We start from the raw sequence: 19,017 nt of genomic DNA on the forward strand, positions 1-19,017 counted from the left end.
CCGAGACCTCTGCATTTGCCCTCTCCCCACCACCACCTCAGCTGGTGAAGCCTTGGCTGCCGAGTGCCGGGAATCAGGCAGACTCCCCGGAGGAGCGTGTCCCCCCACGGCACCCACTCAGCCACCACCCAGGGGCCACGTGTCAGTTGTGGCACATGCCAACAGGCTGAGCGAGGCCGGCCCCATCTCCTGTCCCCCCGGCAGCCCTGCTGTGAGCAGGGCAGGCAGTAGTCGCTCTCTGCACCCCCACTTGCTGCTATTCTCCTTGTGTCCCTGCAGAAGGGAGCGATGGTCCCCTGTCCTGGGATCCCTCCTCTAACAGCCTCCCCATCCCTGCCTCCAGCACCCACACCGACATCAGTCTCACAGCGGCCACCCATACCGAGAATGGGACCAGGGAACTCCCCGGGCACCTTCAGAGCATCTTTGTCCCACGGTGGGAGAAGCCCGCTCCTGCCCCAAGGCTGCACGACATCCACCCACCGACCTGAGAGGGTCAGGCCCCCATCCCAAGCGCTGCGCTCCGGCACGGACGTACCTTGTCCAGGGTCAGGAGGGACTTGACGCCAAAGCTCATGCAGCCGATCAGTTCGCTCTGTCTGCAGGAGAGCCAGAGACGGTCAGCGCACGCTTGTTGAAAGCTCCCCGGGGACCAGCTCCCCACATGCACCCCTTTGCAGGGACCCTGCAAACACATCCCTGCCCGTGCCAGGACCTGGGCAGTGCCCAGGACGTGCCTCCCTCTCCATGCTTTGAGCAAGCATGGTGTAACCACACAGCTCGGCTGCAGCAGGGGCAAGGAGGAGCTGGGCTGAAGCATCCTAGTCACCTCCAGCCTACGTGATGCTGGCAGGAGCTTGGCCGAGGAGGCAGATGCCACTTGTGTGAGCAGGCAGCACAGCCTGTGAGGTGCCAGACCCCTTGCTCCTGGGCTTTCCTCCTCACTGCATTGCCCCCAGAGGCAGGGAAGGTCCCCAGCCCAGAGCCAGGCTCCGGCCCCACTTGGCTTTAGCCAGCAATGCAGGCGTGAGTGGCTGCAGGCGTTTTAAACGCTGGTCTCGCTGGTGGCTACCAAGCAGCAGCAATGCCGACAGAGAGCAGCAAGGGCAGGATTTCCTCTCCGGCAGCCTGCACGCGGCGTGGTGCTCACCAGCACGGGCTGCCCAGGAGGATGACCCTGGCCGGGGCACCCCACAGCAGGTCCCAGTCCCAGCCCTGCTGCTCAGCCCCCCCCGCCGCACCAGCCCGCAGTCTTCATGCAGGGCAGCCCTGACACGAGGGCCAGCTCTCAAGGCCCAGGGCGCTGGAGGAGCTCACATGGGGTGGCCAGAGCAGATGGCAGGTTTGCTGCCGTGCCAGCCCCATTTGAAAGAGATTGTATGGCAGGCTGGCAGCCCCTTACCTGGAATTTCTCTCTCGGTTCCAGACTGTAACCAGGAGACGTTTCTGCTCATCCTCCTCTTGCACCGGGCTGTAACAAGCAGAGGGGACAGCCCGTGAGCACCCCCAGAAGCGCTCGGCAAGGGCTGCCCTCGCAGCCAGAGACCCTTTGCCCTCCTCAGAGCCAGGTCTTCTCCTCCATTCTCTGCACAGAGCACTGCAACATCACCCCAAGTGGTTACCTCCTCAAACGAGCCGCTGTTGCACTAATTCCCTCGTTCCTGACAGACAACTGCAAAGGGATGTGACCCCTAGGCAGGCGCTGGGGACACTGCTCAGGTTGTTTAAGGGGAAAAATAATCTTGCAGAAAGACACACATCCAACAACAAAGGGCAAACGCAAGGAACAAGCCACATTTCATGCTCTGAAACAACCATCCTGTGCCAGATTAAATGCTGCATGGGGACAGAGGTCTGACACAGACTGGTTAGCTAGCAAGGACAAGCTCTACTGAAACACAGCGAGCCATACAGCTCCCTTCCCACGCAGAGACACGCTGCAGCTATAGGAAATCCTTCTACCTTCCTCATTCATACCGATGCCCATGCTATTGCAGGCGCAAGGTCTAGGAAATGGAGTGTGTTTGCCCAACTCCTGCCCAGCAAGAAAGTCCACCCGTGCGGGAGCGCCGCTGCCATGCTGTGTGCCGACAGCTTTGTGAGCCTCCACAGAGCTCTGCCCAAAAGTTCAAGGCATTTCAGCTATAAAAACAGCAGAATAATGTCTGTCACTCCTCATCTCAGCAGCAGAGCTGCTCATGCATGATGCGTGTTTATTGCAGATCACAATGCAAAAGCAAACACGGGGTCTTGGCTTCGAGAGGGTACCCCGGGACAGCAGCCATGTGGGTCCCCCACTGCTCAGTGGGAACACGGCGCTGACGGATGGGTCAGAGCTACCTCTGCCCTGTCATACTCACAAAAGAAAGTGCTCGTGGAAGACAGGATTTTTGCTGTCTGGCACAGTCTTCGTCTTTTGCCTGCATTTCCAGTCAGCATCTGGCACAATCGACATCTTTACAGAGGAAAACAAGGAGCGTGTTAGCACTCTCAAAGCAAGCACTGGCACACAGCTGCCAGCTCTGCCGCTGAGTGGCAGGAGACCCGCACAGCCACTTTTATGGATGGCTAAGCCTCAACCATCCAGCCGAGCCTGTGCTAACCGGTGGTTTAGATCACTTTACCCTATGCGTAAGTAATTGCATTACAAAACTCCTCGGGGCAGGGGAGGGAAGGAAAAGAGCAGAAGAATCAAGGACTGATGTACACAAACGTTGCTGGCTGGTCTCTGACTTGCAGCCCCCTTGTAGGGGAGATGCTCCCTGCACTGTGCACGGTGGGAGCAGGCTGCCAAGGCGACCTCCTGGAGAGCCCACAGCCACACTGTGCTGGCCACACACTTCTCCCCACCAGCCCTTGGGCACCCAGCGGGATGCTCTTGCAATGAATGGTTGACACAGCCCTTAGCAGGGTCCTGTCCTCTGCTTTTCTGGCTCCACGCAGACACCATGCCAACAAAACCCATGAGCCCTCCAGCACAGGACAAGAGACCAGCCACCTCCCTGTACGCTGTGGGTGCTCAGCCAGAGGGGGACAGAGAAGGAAAAGGAAGGAATAGGCAGCCCGGAGCATGCTTGGAAGAGCCAACCCCAAAACCCCAAGAAAGCCAAAGCTCCCTGAGCAAAGCCCCAGGAGAACCCACCTTCACATAGGAGTTGCACATCTGGTACTCCTTTCCTATCAGACCTTTTGCTTCCATGACTGGAAAGGAAATGAAACAGTCAGGCCCCAAAGCGGCAGGGAAGGCATCTTCCTACACCACGGCGCTCTGCACCATGGGGTGCCCCATCCTTGGGGGGCTGAACCCATCTCCAACCCTGACAGGATCCTGCACACACCTCTCCAGCAGCCTGGTCTCACTGGGCACCCACAAACAGAGGAAGGGTTTTATTGTATTTTTTCTTTAACATATCCATGCTATAAATACGAGCGTCTGTGGGTGAGGTTGGCAGCAGATGCAGTTCAGCGTCCGGATGGCAAATTGCATTTAATTTGTCTGACTTCACACAGCTCTGGGCTCCCTGCCCTGGAGCCAAATGTATCATTAAGTTAAATATCAACGTCCGCATCCCGATGGCAGCCCCGCCAGCAGGGACTCAGCATTGCACCGCTGCCGACAGTTGGGAACCCCACGCTTCCCAGCCGTGTGGCTGGAGGCAACAGATGTGCAGCAGAGTCTGGATAGCCCAGGACAGGCTGTCGGAACGAGGATAGCCCAGGACAGGCTGTCGCTCCCTCCCGACAAGGCCAGCAAGGCAGCACTGACTTTGCCTTTGTCAGAGACAGATACGTGCTCCCAATAAACATGGTCAGCCCAACAGAAACCCCAGTTCGCAAAGGGAAAGGGGTTCCGCAAGACCCTCTGGTGCTTCACGAAGCGGTTTGCAAGGTTCCTCCAGGACAGGCTGCACCAAGAGCTTCCTCCTCCAGCCAGACCTGCTTTGTGTTTAAAGACGTTGGGGTGGAGAATGAAAAGTAAGATGGATTAACCCCCATCACCCAGCCTCCTCCTGCCCACACTGAGTACCCTGAGCATCCAGCATGTGCAGTGGGATGTCGGGTCCCAGACCTCGAGCCTCCTTTGCCTCTTTGCTGGACCATTTCCCTCTTCCCAGACCCTCTTTTGGAGACGGCATCAGAACGAGACAGTGGCTCGCACCCAGCTCATGCTGGGCTGCTCCAGATGGAGGGATTTGGGGTAAAGCCTGTGCTGGACCCTTAGAACCACACACAGCTTGGAGGGAGAGAAGGAAAAAAAAAAGAAGGAAAAAAAAAAAAACAAACCAAAACACCACACCACATTTTCCTGCTGTTGTTTCTTTACAAAGCTTGCCCACACAGCCAGAAAAGGGCAGCAAGCTGTCGTGGCTGCCAAGTGGAGAAGAACAGGGGCTGCGTGTGGCTCGGCCGGTCCCTACAGCCTCACCAGGCTCAGGCCATCTTCTGCCCCCATTTCATACATCCAGGCAGGGGTGAGACTGGGCTGTAAGGTGGGACGTTGCTCAAGAGAAAGCCTTTTCCATCCCCTCCTGCACTGCTGCGAAGGTCTCTGGGATGGGGGTGCCTTCCCCCCCAAAGCACGGCCACCCCCAAAGGCACTGGGAGGCCCAGGGCCCTGCTTTCCCGTTTCACCCTACAGAGCCCAAATCCAGGGCAGCCACCAGCCTGCTCTGTTCACCGGGAGGGAATTTTTACTCTGACCATTTCAGACTCTTGGTTTTTTCCTTGATTCTTTAACCATTTACTTATCATAAAGCCCTCACAAGCCCCTACTAGAAAGGGCTCTGTGCCAGGAGAACAGGACACACACATCCTTCACTGCAGGAGCAATCCTAAGAGCCCCCCAAGTGTGTCCAGACAGGTTTTTCCCTAAAGAAAAGAGCTAGTTCTGACACTCTCATTGGCCTTTCTAATGAACACCATTAAAGCTGCAGTGACACAGTTCCCTAGGACCTGCCTCATGGCTGCAATGGAGCCAGCGTCCCAAGTGCTGCATTGCTCTCCTGCACCAGTATCCAGCAGTGGGGGCCAGGCCCGAGTTCCCAGAGAAAGAAAAGTATCTCTTGTCCCCAGTGGGACACGCCACGGCTCGAGGGACAGCAACCCCAGCTTGGGCCAAGTGAAATACTTTTGTTGAAGAAATATTGCTGGTGTTAAAAAAATGCAGCATTTGGAGGCAATGGAATGATTTGGAAATCCCGGCAAATGTGGCAAATAGTTTTGGTCAATGTAAAAGACGTTTCAGTGGAGACAAAGCATTTCAGATTTTTATTTTCCGAATTACGTTTGCCTTTTTTCTCTTCGCATGGAGTTAAAGAAAAAAGTGTATACAAGTGGATGCAAAACACACCGTGGTCACCCAGAAATGAAGGTCTCCAGAAATTTCAGTTTGGCCTCTAAATCAAAAGAGCTCCCAGTCATGCCACTCTACCACAGAGTTGTTCCTGACAGCTGCCATGAACCTCCAAAGAGCTTGAAGAAAGGGCATGGAAATGCTGTCCCCATCACTAGCCCACCGTGGCTCTGGGGCCACCTCGCCATGCGTCCCAGGGAGATACTCACTGTGCAGCACCAGGATCCGGCCCCGCACCTCGATGGACAGCTTCAGCTGGCCTAGAGGAAAGGAGAGCAGAGACGGTGGAGGGGGCAGGGTTCGCCCACCGCCCCGGCACTCGGCGGCGAGGGACCCCACAGCTCCGAGGCTTGCGCAGGGCCAAACCCATCCTGCTTCCCCACCCCTGTGCACGGGGGCATCGCTCAGGGACCCAAGGGGAAAGAGGTAGGAGGAAACATTCTGCTACCAAGAAAGTCTTATGGCTCCAGATGCAAAAACATTCCAGGAAAACCCGAATACTTTTTTCTCAGCACGCACTAAACTCTGATGGCAGGAGGCACGAGCCCATGGCAGAGGGGAAGCGGGAGCACCAAGGTGAAACAGTTGCTGTGGGATGAATTAGCCCTTGTTTAACGGAGGGATGCACCGTGCTCAAATCCTCCCCCCAGCCCAGATTCAACTTCCCCTTTGCCTCTCCCCTGAGCTTCTGTGCGGGCAAGGGGCTGTCACCCCTGCAGAAGGTGACAGCGGGCCAAGCTGCAGACGGCCTGGACGAACGCCAAGCACAACCGGCGCCTTTGGTGGCAGGAACATGCCGGCACAGGGTCAGCCAAGGCTGGCTCCGCTGGGGGAGCCCGGGCCATGGCACTAACCCGCTTTCATCCATCCGCTGCTGCGGGACCTCGCTCCACGCACACCTCCTCCCTGCTTGCCCTGCTGCACGCCTCATCTGTGCAGAGTGCTTCTGGGGAAACGGGAAAGCCTTAAAAACCCCTTTGCTGACTGCCACATCCAGCAACAGTTTGGTATCGCCAGCACTATCGAGCAGCGAAGACGCAGCAACAAGGACTAACGCAGCACTGCTTGCAGCACAAACCCAGCCCCCCAGAATGAAGCACGGCAAGAGCACCCACACTGCAGCCTCCTGCATTTCCTGGTGAGCGGGCAGGTAATCTCCTAAAACCGGGAGTCAATGCTTGCTTTAATCTAGGATTAAACAAGAATGGTTTCAGTTGTGTTTTGACACTGAATAACTGTCAGGTGGCCAACGAGGCCGGGAGCAGCCAAGCCCCAGGGAAGAACAATGCTCCACCACCCTGCAGTCCCTCTGCTGCAGGGCCCGGGGGTGGGGGGGAGCTCAGAGCAAGCGGGACCCCTGGCTCCCACCGACACAGCACCTCCGGGGAAGTGCCTGACTCCCTGCACCACAGCACCGAGAGCTTGTGATTGAGGAGGTGATGGTAGGGGAGAGCCTTGAGGAGCTACACGAAAGAAACATGACTGTGGAGCAGGTCTGCATGGAGATCCCCCTTGCTCCCGCTGCACTGGCTTACCCACAGCCATCCACCGAGCCAGGAAGCAGAGCCTGCCTGCCCAGGGCCCCAGCTCCCCGCTGCCGGGCCTGCCGAGCCTTGCAGGGGACCTGCTGCCCATCATCACTGTGAGCAGAGCGAGGAGCACGGTCAGGAGATCAAAGTCACTAACAGGCCAAAAGAGCAGATCTTAATAAGAGCACAGGGGTGTCCACTTCTGCCCCTTGACAGGGCAAAGAATAAAACAGAAGAGAAAGAGAGCTCAAAGTGCCAGGATCTGGTGGCTGGAGAGAATGACAGGATCTTTCTTGGAGCAGGAGATTGATCTGACCTGTTAGAGGAGGACCCAGGACCTAACCCGCTCCACAGGCAGCCCTTGAGGAGGAGCCTTCTCCCAGCGTGGACTGGCACAGCACTGCATGGCACTGGAGCAAGAGCTCACCGTGGGACTCAGCAGTCCCCCATGGGTGCTACAGAGCCCGCCTGTACAAGACAGCAGCCCAGTGGGCAACATTTCTACCCATCAGTGCCTTTTAAGCTACCTAAGGTGAGAGAGGAAGGGAGGACTCGGAGAGAGAGAAGAGGTGGGAAGGATGGAGCCAGGGAGGTGTCAGACTAGGGTTCCACAGGGAGCCGACCAGAGTAACTCAGCTCAGCCTAAGCATCCTCCTGGGGAATTGCTCGCAGCGTGGACTACGCAGGCAGATCCAACCTCTGTGCTCATGAGCTTGTCTACTTGGGATGGGGTCAGCTGAAACCCAAGTACAAAGGCTGGGGGAGCTCAGGCAGGCCTCCGAGTCCAGAAATCCCTCTGCAGAGGTGCAGGGACAAGATGGGAGGATTATTTCTAAAGAAAGAACGAAGGAAGGAGCATCCCAAACACGTCTTTGGCTGGCAACAGGCAAAGTCACCACCTGCAAATACAGTATCCACAACTGCAGAAGAATACACTGCTCACAGCCCACACAGCGTCCACAACTGTAGAAGCCACATTGCTCACCACAGCCACAACACTGTCCAAACAGCCCACACAGCATCCACAACTGCAGAAGAATACACTGCTCGCGGCCCGCCCTGAAGCAGAGCCCTGAATAAAATCCAGCTCTTACACAGCTCCAGATCCAACCTGCCTTTCGAAATGCCCATGCCAGATCCCCGAGCTCCCACCTCTTATCTGGAGCTGCAATTTGCGATTTTCAGCACTGCCTGGACCTGTCTGCCAGAAACCGATTCCCAGCATTGAAAACCCAACCGGTCACAGACCCTGCGCAGGAGGCCAGCGCCTGGGAGAGCCACACGTGTAAACCCCTGCTGAGCAAGGGCACGGGTCCCAGGGCAGCAGCTCTGCTCTGCCAGCTGACTTACGCTTATACACTCACTTTCCCATGCGCTAGCAACTCTGCATCAGCCCTAAAATCTATCCACAACACTGATACTGGCACAAAGACTCAGCCGATGGCGTTTGCCAGGGTCTCGGTGAAATGCTGCTGGGGTGCAGAGCGGCTGCCAGCCCCCGGCTCGCTGGCCCCAGTCGGGCACTGCCGGAGGGGGCTCTGCCCCTCCCAACGCCTTCCCAAGGGGGTTCCCAGGGAGCTGCCGCCTGCCAGTCTGGATATGATGTGCAGATGTTAGGGGCGATGCAGGGTCTGAAATCTGTGTAATTGTTCTGGATCAACCCAAAACCAAACATTTCCCACTGCTCCTGGAGAATCAAAAGATTGCAAGCTTCATTAGCACAACATTTCATTTAGCCCAAAGCAAAATATCCCATTTTCACTTGTTTTCCCCCTTACAAAACACAACAAACGAAATAAACTTGTAAACATCACTTACAGACACATCATTTACAGACATCTAAACATCTTTCAAATTAAAAACCAACATTTCATTTTGACAAAGACGCACCCAAGGGCTTAGGTTTGCTGGGGTGGGGATATCTTACAGGATGGTTTAACCTGACACAATTCAGAGAACTCATACCTCATTTTTCACTCAAAAAAACATTGACAGAAGATTTTCAAATCTCTCTCCAGCTCAGATGTGTGTCCACACGTGCATCTGCATGTTTGAGAGCACGCGCGCAAATGTATACATGCACATAAAGGCATGCACGTGCAAGTGAGAGCAAGGTAAGAAAGCAAAGACAAGAGCCAGGTGGGGTAAGTCAGGACAGCTCTACTGAAGCTAATACCGATTTACAGCAGTGCGAATATTGTCTCCCAGTTTCATCATGCCACCCCAGCCTTTTGGACCAAGACTTTAACCCTTCTGCTATCTCCAGATCTCTGATGCTGTGGGAACCCTCTCGCTGTTCCACTATTAGCATGTAACAACTGTTACAACACGAAAGCAAAATGCCCCCGTCTAACCAAGCATGACGAGGAGTCAGCCCAGTAATGAATGGGCCCTGGGGAGGAGAAAGGAAGCTTTTGTGCTGGGTAATGCGGGGGGAGGAAGCTCTATGCCCAGCCCTGGGGACGGCTGGGGCCGCTCAGCCCCCGGGGCAGCACATGGGGACAAGGCTTCTGCATAATGAGGGACTGGGTCGGACAGGACTGTGGCCTCGTGCATCGCATGCTTCTGGTGCGGGGACAGTGGCCGTGGCCCCTGCGTCGCAAGCTACACCAGCACCAAAGAGGGGAGAGCAGGGAGAAAATGGGCAGTTTTGCCTTTTTCAGAAGTACCACAAATTGGCCCCCAGTAGAAAGGATTTGGCAGTATCAGTGGGAAGGGTCCTCGCCTTCCCGTGAGGAACTGATGACATTTCTCTCTTAACGCATTTGCTCCCAAGTGTCTCCAAAGCACACGAAGGGACAAATCGCACACCCCAGCACGCCTCAGCCAGCCCGTCTGACCCCAAAGGGGTCCCAGCCTGCTCATGCTGGGGAAGCACTCGCTGGCTTTGTAGCAGTTCCAGTGCTTGTATGGGGCCAGGATCAGAGAGGGAAGGTGCTGTCGGAAAGAGCTGATCCAGCCTGAGCTGGTGGAAGGGATTTGCTGTACCAACATCTGCACTTGGACAGACCAGCTCAGTGGCAGCAGTCGCATTTTCTCAGATGCGCAGAGCAGTAACCTTCCTCCAGACCTGGGTGGGCAGAAACACAACCCCTGTCAAGGCAAGCTCGTGGGCTACATTTCCACCTCACTCCAAGAGCAGTTTATCTCTTTTGATACATCCCTAACATGAACTAAAGGAAAGAGCTTCAGCAGAGAGGCCCTGACACAGCTTGTCCAGGTCACCCGTGTTCGATAAAGGTTACTATAAATGAAAATAGGTGCAGAGAAAGGCCAGAGGGAGACAAAAGAGCAGACAGCTTGTCTCACAACAGGGCCCACGTGTAGCTCCTGGGTGCACACACCATCACAGAGAGCAGGGCTCAGCCGGGCTCGCAGGGCAGCAGCAGAGAGGGCGCCCAGGCCCCGTCCATCTGGACCCACAGGGCCAGGGGAGGCAATTCAGGCTGATGAACAAAGCTGGCACAAGGAGAAGAAGGAAAAACGAGGCATGAACAAGCACAAGATGGTAATCAAACAGGTTCCCACCCATGAGGGAAGTTTGCCAGGCTAAGGGAGGGGACACATGAATGTTGTCCCTTGGGAGCAGACCCAGCAGGCAGGAAAGTCTGTTCCTTACTGATGATGTCTGACAAGTGGAAGATTTGCATTTCTGCTCCTTAAATGCTTTTCTGTTTTATTGTAGGAAAAATCAGGTTTTGCCCTGGCTGGGACAGCCAAGAATCATCAGTGCACACACAAGGGGGGATTCTTACCAGAGGAAAGCAGTGTCAGATAACTGCCTGGGCAGAAGGTCCCCATGGGCACAAGGCAGAGCACCCCGAGATCACCATCTACAACGCCAGGCCCTGGCACCAGCCCTTTTGGAGACCCTCTCTTTGGTCACCCACATGGAGAGGGTAGTGCTGGCCCTGTCCTGCCACTGCTCTCCTGCTCAGAGCACGCAACACCACGTCTTGCCAGCGATGGTCAGCCCCTGAAGGGAACCGCGGCTGCAGAGATGATGCTTGGCCCGAACTTGGTCACAGAGCCAAGAGGCACCACAAAACTCACGTTATTTGGCATGCATAAGTCCTACAGACAGGAGGATTTCAGCTTCCAGGCTGTCCTCAGCAGTTTGACACTTACAAGCCAAAAGGGGGAAGGATCAGCATCCCTGGCTGCCCAGGGAAGGGACGCCCTGCTCCACTCATGTAACCCGCTCTGCTTCCCTGCAGCCTCTTCAACAGCACATTGCACGATTGCCTGCCCTGCTCGCTAAAACAAGCGGCAGCTTTGAAAGAAAACTGCTGCTTAAAAATTGGCACCCAGGAAGGGCACCCAGCTTCCCTCTGCGTATGACATTTGCTGCCAAATTCACCTGCTCACAGGGTTGGTATACAGGGCTCGTAGCCCAGCCATCGCTGGGCCGGCTCCAGCCTGCAGAGCAGAGCCACCACTGCCCATGGGCTTCTTCAAGCCCATGCAGCAAAACCGAGGCAGCCACAGAGACCCACAAGGAGCAAAGAAGGAAACTGGGGCTCTGCCCTAAGGGGGGGCCACAGCTCTGGCCAGCCCTATGCAGCAACCCCAGCTCGTGCCCATCCGGGGGGCAAAATGACCTGGGTATTCGGCATCTGGCCGACCGCTGCAGCTCGCCTCAGCGGCTGCAGCTTGGTTTCAGGGTGCTCCCCGGTTCGCCAGCTTGACGGAGCCACGTATTATTCCGGCTCAGCGAGGCAGAAGCGAGCAGGCTGCCGCTCAGTGTTAATGCCTTCAGGGAGCAGCTCTCCAGCCCATTCCTACCATGCTGGGCTTCGGCCATGACCTGCTGCGGCTCCCCGTGCTGCACCAGCCAGGGCCATGGCCACATCCCCCGGGCACCCCCTGCTCCCTGGAGCTGCAGGCTCAACACTTACCAAACGTGGTAAGGTAGAAAGAAGCTCCCAGGGGGTCAGCCTGGCGGGTGCAGAGCGAGACTCTGTGGACATTGCCGGGCTCCATGGCAGGAGACCTCTAATTAGCCAGTAACCGGAGCCCGCCCTGCCTAGCCCGGGGAAGCCAAGTAGCCGTTTAAGCAGGGAGCGACAGGCAGCCGTGCAGCCGGGTTTCCATGGGACACGCGACCAACCGCCGCACGTTTGAACGGCGCAGCTCCCATTGGCCCCGCGGATTTGAATGGGGACCGCACCTGTCTGAGCAAATAGGCCTGAGCCCCGCGCCACAGCCACATGCGAGGATGCGGGCAGCGCTCTGCCCTCCCCTGCGGACCCGAGACCCGCGCCAGCACCGTCCCACGGCCACCGGAATGAGTTCCTGGGAAAAGGGGAAAACCCTGCAACATTTCCTCTCCTCTGCAGTGTGACGGGTTGTAAGTAATCCCCGTGACTGTTAGCGCCATCGGGTTTGCTAGCACATGCTCAGCTGTTCAGGGAACTGTCCCACTGGAGCAACCCGGGACAGCAGCATTCACAGCACTTTGGGGAAATGACTGCAGGCAAGGAAAGGATGCAGGAGAATCGGTCTGTGGGGGTGAGCCAAGAAAGGGAGGGATGGCAGGGCACGGGTTACCTGCTTGGCTCTCATATGACAAGGAAAGAGGCACGCAGCCCCCCAGGCTCATGGGACCACTCTGCAAGACCCCAGAGCAGCCCTTTCCATCACCCAGGAGCTGGTGATGCACCCACCAGCTCCGGATGCTGCACCACAGCTTACTGGGAGGCACCCAGAGCTGAGCATGAGCTCTGCAAAGTGTGGAAGAACGATGGAGATGATTTCTCTGGGAAAAAAAACAAACAACCCTCCCCAAAGGCTGGGCTGTCCCAGAACTCCCTGCTTCCCACCCACGGATCCACGCAGCCCCGCTCCCCACAGTGCAGGATCCCATGGGGGACTGATCTCCAGGAGAGTCCCCAGCAGAGTGGACCTGCTCCCACACCACCCCATGCTGCAGGAAATGCTACGCTCAATGAGTTTGGTTCCTCGTGGCACTGCTGTGAGGCTGCAGGGTCCACAACAGCACGGCGGGCCCGTGGTGAGCCTGGCCCGGCCCCATAGGGGCTTTCTGGGTGAAAGCGGCCGATTCACAGGTCCTGCTGCCCTGGGCCCAGGCAGAGGTGGGCAGTGGGAGAGCTCAGCCCTGACAAGTGAAGGTCGGGAGAGACAAGGGTGCAGCCCAGCACAGGCTCTGAGCAGATGTGCTGCCAGCGTGGATGGCTGCTGTCAGTGCTGTGCAGGCACCGCCATTTCCCAGCCCACGTCCAGCTGATGTAATACTAAATATATTGACCTCTCTGGGACAGAAAAGAACAAGATCTCCTGTAGAGTCCAGGGTGCTGGACACGCACCCCCACCACTCCTCCCCACGGCCGCCCCTCCACACACTCCTGGCCAGAGCCGAGCCCCTGGCTGGCCCACAGGCCCTCTCACACCCCCATCACTTACCTTTCCCCTTCACTCGTGCACGGCTGATCTTCCTCCTGCTCTTCGATGGTCCCCTCTGCTTCCGCACGGGGAATCGTACAGCCCCGCATCGCCCCTTCGTCAGGGCTGGCAGATGCTGCAGCACCAGCAACTGGGGACTCTGCCCTGTCCCTGCCAGAGAAAAGAGGAGATGAGAACAGGACACGGCAGGACGGGGAGCTGGGACACAGGGGACATCACAGGCTCTGCAGTACCCTTGGTTTTAGCTGCCATAAGGGTATGTCTCCACCTTGCCCCAGCCTTCCCCAGAATACCATGCTGCCAGGTCTCCTGCACTGAGCTTCCCCTGGCCAGCTCTGGACAAACCTGGCACGTGCTGGCAGTGCGGCACATCTGCCCCACACCATCACCCCACTGCTCAGCCCCACCTGTGTGCAGAAAGGAGAGGAGCGATGGCGATTCACTAGATCCACTGTCACCGCAGAACACAGACCCACGTTCAGAGGGAGTCACCCCTGGCACGCGTCTCAGCTGCAGCCATGGCCATGGCCCTTTACGTGCCACGCGCCAAGTGCATCCCAGAGGCTCTGCTCAGCACTGCTATATTTTATTATATTTAAAACAGATGACCAGCCCCGTCAGGGCTTCATTAGTCTGTAAGCAGCTCTCCAGGACACTAGAGACGCTGCCCTGCCACTGCTGGGTGTTCAGGACAGTCTTGCAAAGGTCCAGCTCAGATCCAGCCCCCAGCCCACAAGCTGGTGATGTGCTTAGGCTCAGAGCAGCAGGGAGGCTCCGCACAAGGAGGAATTGGATGGCTTCCTTGTGGCCAGCATCCTGCAGATGGCACACCAGCCCCAGTCCGCCCCTCCTCGCTCACAGCCATCAAACCACCACCCGGGAACCTGCCACGGGATCCCATGCCAATAGAGACAAAAGTGCATAGACCCAGAAATGGGAGCCTTGGTGGAGAGATCTCCCAGCCACAGCACAGAGCAGAGGAACCAGCACGGCCCAGTAACTCTTCAGGATCAGAAACATCTGCCCAGGCTTCTTCCACAGAGATGAGCAGTGCAGGATTAGTGCAGCACAACGGTCTTATGTTATCCTTACGGAGACCCAGGGCAAACACAGCCCGAGCTGCAGGGTCACAGGTTAATTTCCTCGCGAGGGCAGCGGGGCAGAGCCGCATCCCTCATCCCGTGATGGAGCCATGCCACGCACACACCCCATCCACAAAAGCAAAAGAGCCCGACCTGTGATTCTGACGCAAGATCGAGCCCTCTGGAGCCAGGATGCACCACTCAGCCCCATGATGTGGCAGCGTGTACCAGGACATACAGCACCTAGCGCACACTGCCCAATGCCTTCAGGTACCCCAAAACATCCCCCCAGCTCCATCTTCACAGCCCATAGCCAAAGGGCCCCGGCACAGAGAGGCAGGCAACCTGGAAAGGCTCTTTGCTCACTAGAAAAGCTGCCTTTTCCCCCAAAGTTTGGCTTATTCTCTGACAGGGGCACTGGCTTGATTCAGCTGAATTTACACCAGCAAAACTGCCTGAAACTGCAGGAAAAGCAACAGAAGGGACACAGAGTAAGCAAGGGAGGGAAGGAAGGAGGGATGCTCTCTGGACAGCCCAATCCATCACTGCCAACAGACACCTATTGTACCGCTGCAGTAAGTCACAGCCCCTTTGGGCGTCGGGGGAGAGACAAATAATGACCCAGCAGTCTCCAAAGGCCTCCAGACAAAGGGCATGGCTCTGTTTGGGCTGCCTGCCCCCGACAGTGCTCAGCTCTAACCTTGGCAACCCGCAGGGGCCTTGAGAAGGCACCCAGCTAAGCAACCAGCTAATGCCACTTGCTATTTTACTTGCCTCCTAAGATATTTAGAGCCTGTGAAGCTCTAGCAGGACTTTCTGCTGGCAGCTCCCACACAAAGCTCCTGCCCCGTGGTGGAAAGGGGCCAGGTGCCTCCTTATCCCTTCTTCACACAGTGCGGCAGCGAGGCACAAGCCGGGATGCAAGTTGTATGATATGCAGCTCAGCAATCAGTGGAGCAAAAAAGGTCCAGAGCTGAGTCCACTCAGGCTGCGAGAGTCACCTTCCCGCTCAGGAAAGCGCCCAGCTCCATCCCGATGGATGCCGCGTTGCTGGAGCCTCTGCACCCAGGGGACTGCACAGCCTAGGGAAGAGGCACCAGGCACAAGCATGGGTGAGAGCTCTCAGCACAGCTGAGCAGCCCTCCTGCTGCTCAGCCTTTCAGCAGTGATGCCTGGGAGCCCAGAGGGCTCCAGCTCTGCCCCCCTTCGCCTCCCGCTGTCTCCAGCCACGGGGATCCAGAGTTCAGGGTAGGGTAAAGAGGGGGTCCCTAACAAAGACATGATTTATTCTTTAATTGCTGCTTGTTTGTTTAGCAGCCTAGTGGCCTTTGCTGCCTTAAGCAAAATGCAGAGGATGCACAAGCAGTGCAGGACATTTTGACAAGTAGAAACACCTGTGGGACAGGCAGAGCCAGAGCACCAGGAGCTCCCACAACCTCTGGTTGCTCAGCAGCTCCAACACATCTGTCTTTTCTCACAATACTGCTGGATTTGAGTACAGGCTAAAGATGGATCCCTGTTTCCCAGCACGGCTGACGACGGGAAGGCACGGGAGGGGAGCAGAAGATGCAGCCTGGTGACACTGGTCCAGATCCTGCAAGCCTGGGCCACCAACTAAACTCTTTTGGCTACCTGGTGGCCCCATAGCTCCCAGTGCTACCCTGCAGCCTCCAGAGCCCCTGAATCCTTCAGGACCCAGTAACCCACAGGCAGCTGGGGAAGCCAGCGCTGTTGGCTCCTGCCTCTCCAATAGGCACTTGAAGCAGCAAGCTCAGGGCAAGGTTTGGTGGAGCATGGTGGACACAGAAGGGGAAAGGCTGCTCCAGCTCTTGGGCTCTGTGATAAAAGCATCTCTGCCCATAACAAGTACCTGGCTTCCCACATCTGGCACAGCTGCTTCGTGTGAGGTAGGGAGTAATGCAGACGACAAAACCCAGAAACACAAGGAGGGGAACATGGAGCCCCAGAGAGGAAACAGGTCCTTTGCCAGCAGCCAGGAGTACATCCCTGCACCATACGCAGGCTCTCCAGCAAAGAGACGACCTGGCCAAGCACGCAGCCTATGCCACGACATCCTGCGGTTCCCTGTCCCAGCTGCCCAAGGAGATATTCACACCCCAGCATTGAGAGACACATCCCCTCTGTGCCCTCCTTGTAGACACAGGTACAGCCAGCGGAGCAGGTCTGGCTTTCCCCAGCAGTGAAGCCTTCAGCTCCAGCAGAGCTCACCAACATCAGAGCTCATCCAAATTGTAACGAGCTGAAACTGGAGGTGTCACATCCTCTACCGCATCCCAGCCACATCTGCTGACATGCAAGAGAGCTCTGGACACAGAGCTGGGGAGAGGATGAACCTCTTCATCCCATCCTCACCTTCATCCCCTGTCTTCACAGGCAGCACTGGCAACAAACCTGGGAGAGCAACTGAGTCACATGTATTTATATTACAGAATATTACAAGAGCTCTCCCTTCTTCCCCACAGGGAGGTTCTGGGAACCCCTCATCATCTCAGCCCTGGGATCTGCAGAGAAACCTCACAGAGGCTCAAAACATCTCTCTTACGGCTGTGTCTAACAGCAAGATCGCAGATGAAGGTCCCCAGAAGAGAGGCCCCAGACTAGCTGGGGTCACAGTCACCTGCTGTCACCTCCTGGACAGGAGGGTTGAAGAAGGACCCTGCCACTGTCCCCAACATCCATCTATCCCTCGCCACATCCCCCAGAAGCCCTGTTGATGCCTGAGCACCACAGACTCAGGTAAATGGTGTCAGAGCATTGTCCTGGACAATCAGGAACCAGCACACAGGTGGGATGGGCGCTGCTCAGGGTAATTTCTAAGGCACTTCAAAATGTTCCTCCCTTCAGGCTTATCAAAAACTCTTTCCCTCATTTGTTCAGCTGAATCCATTTGCTGACATTCCCAGTGATCTCCATCTGCCACCCATCAAAATTAAAGCTTTATCCCAGCAAATTTACTTGCTCCTGAAAAAATAAACAGTCTGGGATTGCATGTTTCAGTGCATAGCATCCCCAGCTATCAATGATCAGCACAGCACATCTCAACCCACAGGACACGCAACACCAAGCAGTCCTACTGAGGGAACAAGCAAATTATCACTCTGCAGTCCCAGGTATCCTGGACCTCTGCTAATGCAAGCAGAGCGTGTACCAGCCCAGCCTCGGTCCCCATCTCCTTCACTGCACATCCCCATGACGGTTTGTGCTACAGCTTGTGTTGTTCCTCTCCAGCACCGCCAAGCCTGCAGCTCTCCCCAGCACATGCAGCAAGTGGTGAGAGGTGTTTTAAATGCCACCCTGTCTCCTAGGAGCTCCCCAGGCTCACACAAAGCCTCCCCTCTCCATGTCTGTATTGCAAAGTGCTTTTAGGAGGCAAAAGGAAAGACAAACAAGACAGTAACAAAACGCACTGTCTCTCTAAAGCAGGCAGTCTCACAGGTTTGGGTAAAAGAATCCCTTTAGATAGGGTTTTTCAAAATTAAAAAAAAAAAAAAAATAGAAAAGTTAAAGAAGAGTCTCTGTGGGACTCCAAGGCCATGGGAGTCCCCCACACCCTCCTCCCAGAGGGCTTGAGGCTCACTGTCTGCAAAAGTCACTCCTAACTCTCAAACCCAGCAGATTCAAGTCTGCTCCATCCCGCAGCGCAAGGTACTTGCGGAGAGCCCCGAGGTCAAACATGATCCCACAAGGAACTGGGCATCTCCAACACCCCACAAAGGATATGTGGGAGATAAAGTCCCTCATCTCCTCCAAGCGCCAGGATCTGGTTCAGTGGTGATATCCAGGCACCTGCACAGTCATAATCCATCCTTCACCCAGGAGACAGAGCAGCAAACTAAGCGGAGAAATCATCTGAGCACTCACGCGTGAGCCCTGGCTCTCCCAGCTGCTCCATGACTCCCACGCAGGACGGTCACTCTCTCCAGCGATGTCCAAGCACCAGCGTTCTACGCTCAAGCTGTGATTTAGCTGCCACGAGCCTTTGACCTTGGCACCACTGTAAAGGAGGGGGGAAAAAAAGCCAGTGTATAAACGTCCCAAGGGAGCAGAGCTCTAGTACTAGGAAGTTACAAATTAAATTGCATGCCGGGAAGAGATGGTGGCGGTGGCGCATGCAACAGCCCCTTTCTCTACTGGCTCCCAACAGCGAGGTACCGACTCTTTCTAACTTCCCTCTTAACATTCAAACCCCTGGGGACTGACCTTAACCTGCATTTCTATTAGAGTCTCCAGCAAACTGCACATTCAGCTGGTTGGCTTGGGAGTTAATGACTTTCTTTTAAAATTTAACACAGTTCTCCATCACAAATTTCAGTTTGCCAGCACTAGGATCTGCCTTTGACTGGATATTCAAATCCAAACACGTGCTTAGACAGTTATTCCAGGCAAAAGGGTAACATACACACACAGAAAACCCACAAGGTTCAAGCTGGCTTTGAAACTAAAGAAACTAAATCAGACTGGGAAAAATTACCTGGCTTCCCAGATGGTAAGAGGATTGGAACAGAAAGGGTTTGGGCTATTTCTGGGCAATCCCGAGGGCAGACTTCTGGGATTAGCGAAGCCTGCCGTACAGGGCAGACACACCAACATCAGCACTTTCCCAGCGGCG

The 19,017-nt window shown here is 55.9% G+C and overlaps 1 protein-coding gene across 2 annotated transcripts in view; it reads right to left on the reverse strand.

Annotated features, from left to right (window-relative positions):
- RGS3 (regulator of G protein signaling 3) overlaps positions 1-18,300 on the reverse strand; it is an 87,245-nt gene extending 68,945 nt beyond the window's left edge. The window contains exons 1-7 of one of the 2 annotated variants that reach the window (XM_075519469.1): positions 18,261-18,300; positions 13,306-13,458; positions 5,563-5,613; positions 3,143-3,201; positions 2,361-2,455; positions 1,403-1,471; positions 539-599 (exon numbers count right to left, since the gene is read on the reverse strand). In XM_075519469.1, coding sequence (XP_075375584.1) covers positions 539-599; positions 1,403-1,471; positions 2,361-2,455; positions 3,143-3,201; positions 5,563-5,613; positions 13,306-13,458; positions 18,261-18,300 — 528 coding nt within the window. Of the gene's footprint in view, positions 1-538; positions 600-1,402; positions 1,472-2,360; positions 2,456-3,142; positions 3,202-5,562; positions 5,614-11,780; positions 11,866-13,305; positions 13,459-18,260 lie in introns of those variants that run through there. The other variant, XM_075519470.1, reaches the window with a different exon arrangement.
- Between the last annotated feature and the right edge of the window lie 717 nt (positions 18,301-19,017).

This window comes from Mycteria americana, chromosome 17 (genome assembly GCF_035582795.1).
Source record: "Mycteria americana isolate JAX WOST 10 ecotype Jacksonville Zoo and Gardens chromosome 17, USCA_MyAme_1.0, whole genome shotgun sequence".
In the NCBI taxonomy this organism is placed as follows: Eukaryota; Metazoa; Chordata; class Aves; order Ciconiiformes; family Ciconiidae; genus Mycteria; species Mycteria americana.